At 34.5% G+C, this 1,552-nt stretch overlaps 1 protein-coding gene across 1 annotated transcript; it reads left to right on the plus strand.

The window, feature by feature from the left end:
• Window positions 1-123: 123 nt before the first annotated feature.
• On the plus strand, window positions 124-1,532 carry LOC117101334 (dynein heavy chain 5, axonemal-like; the record flags this gene model as incomplete). The annotated part of the gene is made up of 3 exons (XM_033241295.1): window positions 124-311; window positions 719-916; window positions 1,457-1,532. Coding segments are annotated over 3 exons (462 nt in total), but the record flags the coding sequence as incomplete, so codon positions are not given.
• Between the last annotated feature and the right edge of the window lie 20 nt (window positions 1,533-1,552).

The following is a 1,552-nucleotide window of genomic DNA, read 5'->3' on the forward strand; positions in this document are numbered from 1 at the left end:
CTGTACTTGACAATCTGTGTAAATTTATATTTCCCTTTCTGTTTTTGTACATTGCCATTACCATAATCAGTAGTTGCTTGTTGTTGTATTGTTCAAATAATACTTCAATGTATTTTTCACTAGGCCTACAAGCATCTTTGTTAGTCAGACATCCAGAAACCAATGTGCTTCTAGTGAACTTTGATCCCATGCTGCTACAAGTGATCAGGGAAGCAGAATGTATGCATAAACTTGAGTTAGAGGTGCCATCTGCTGCCAATGTTATTTGTCTATCCCAAGAAAAACTCAGGAATAATTGTGATATGTTGAAGGTAATGGGAATTGACTATAAAAAGAGTAGATCACAAGTATAGATCTATAGGATACTAATAATTTATCAGCATTTCAATCATTGCTGATAATATTCTCATGGATGGTAATAGGAGTAATCAAGAAAATATGGATGATGATGATGTATTTGCATAGTTTCAATTATAATAACCGTAATAATGATGATTTTAGTTGAATGATAATCTTTTTAAATTGGGATGATATTGTATAATGAATGATGAGGATGATATTAATGATTGGAATATATTTGGAATATTGATTATGATAGGAATGAGATTTTGGTAGGATGATGATGAATAACAAAAGCATAATTTGTTCTTGATTTAGGAAAAGATAGTTCTTGTAATAGCAAATAAATGACAAATTTTTTTCCCTTTTCATTGTGTAGTCCCTTCTAGAAGAGAATGTTGCACTGCGTGCTGAAATTCCATCTATATTCCAAGCTGTAATGGCACCACATTTGAAGAAAGTGGACCTTATTATCCAACCTGGTCTCACAGTCTTATCCTGGACATCTCTCAACATTGAAGCCTATTTCCACAGCATCAGAAAAGCTTTGAGAGACTTGGCATTGTTGGTGAAAGAGGTATTTATAAAGTAGTGTTTGAAAGACTTTTTTGAATATTGTTCCTATATCCATTTTTGTTTTGGGTTTAAGTTAATTTGTTCTTTATTATTATCTAATCATATCAATTTTAATGCATTTATGCAGTTTCAGTGGCTTTCTGTTTGGGAATAAATTGAATAATAAATGGCACCCATTACTTATTAAATGTACCTAAGGTCAGGTTCACACGAGAGCTCTAGTATCCAGATTGGTAGCTAACTGTTAGCACCCGCGTGTGAACGCCCGATCGGATAGCACTAAAAGTTACCAGGATTCAGATACGTCAACGGTTTATCTGGATCGGGGATTTTCTTGTATGAACACATGGGTGAGTGTGTATGTTTGTGATCTGGATCCTGCTAACCGTTAGCTGCCGTGTATGAACATAGCCTAAGACTCTGCTTTATGTTATCTTTTTGAACTCATCAGTATTCATACAGTACATCAACACTGTGATACCATTGCTGTAAGCATTGATTGTTTAATCATTCTTTATTGATTTTTTTCAATGTGCGATAGGTGAATGACATTCGTGAGGCTCGTATCGATTCTCTATTAGATGAAATGGGAACGATGATGCTTTGTGACTTACCGAGTGATAAGCCATGGACTGTA

Source organism: Anneissia japonica, unplaced genomic scaffold (genome assembly GCF_011630105.1).
Source record: "Anneissia japonica isolate Jap-2015-1 unplaced genomic scaffold, ASM1163010v1 scaffold287353_len1552_cov276_single, whole genome shotgun sequence".
NCBI classification, from domain to species: domain Eukaryota; kingdom Metazoa; phylum Echinodermata; class Crinoidea; order Comatulida; family Comatulidae; genus Anneissia; species Anneissia japonica.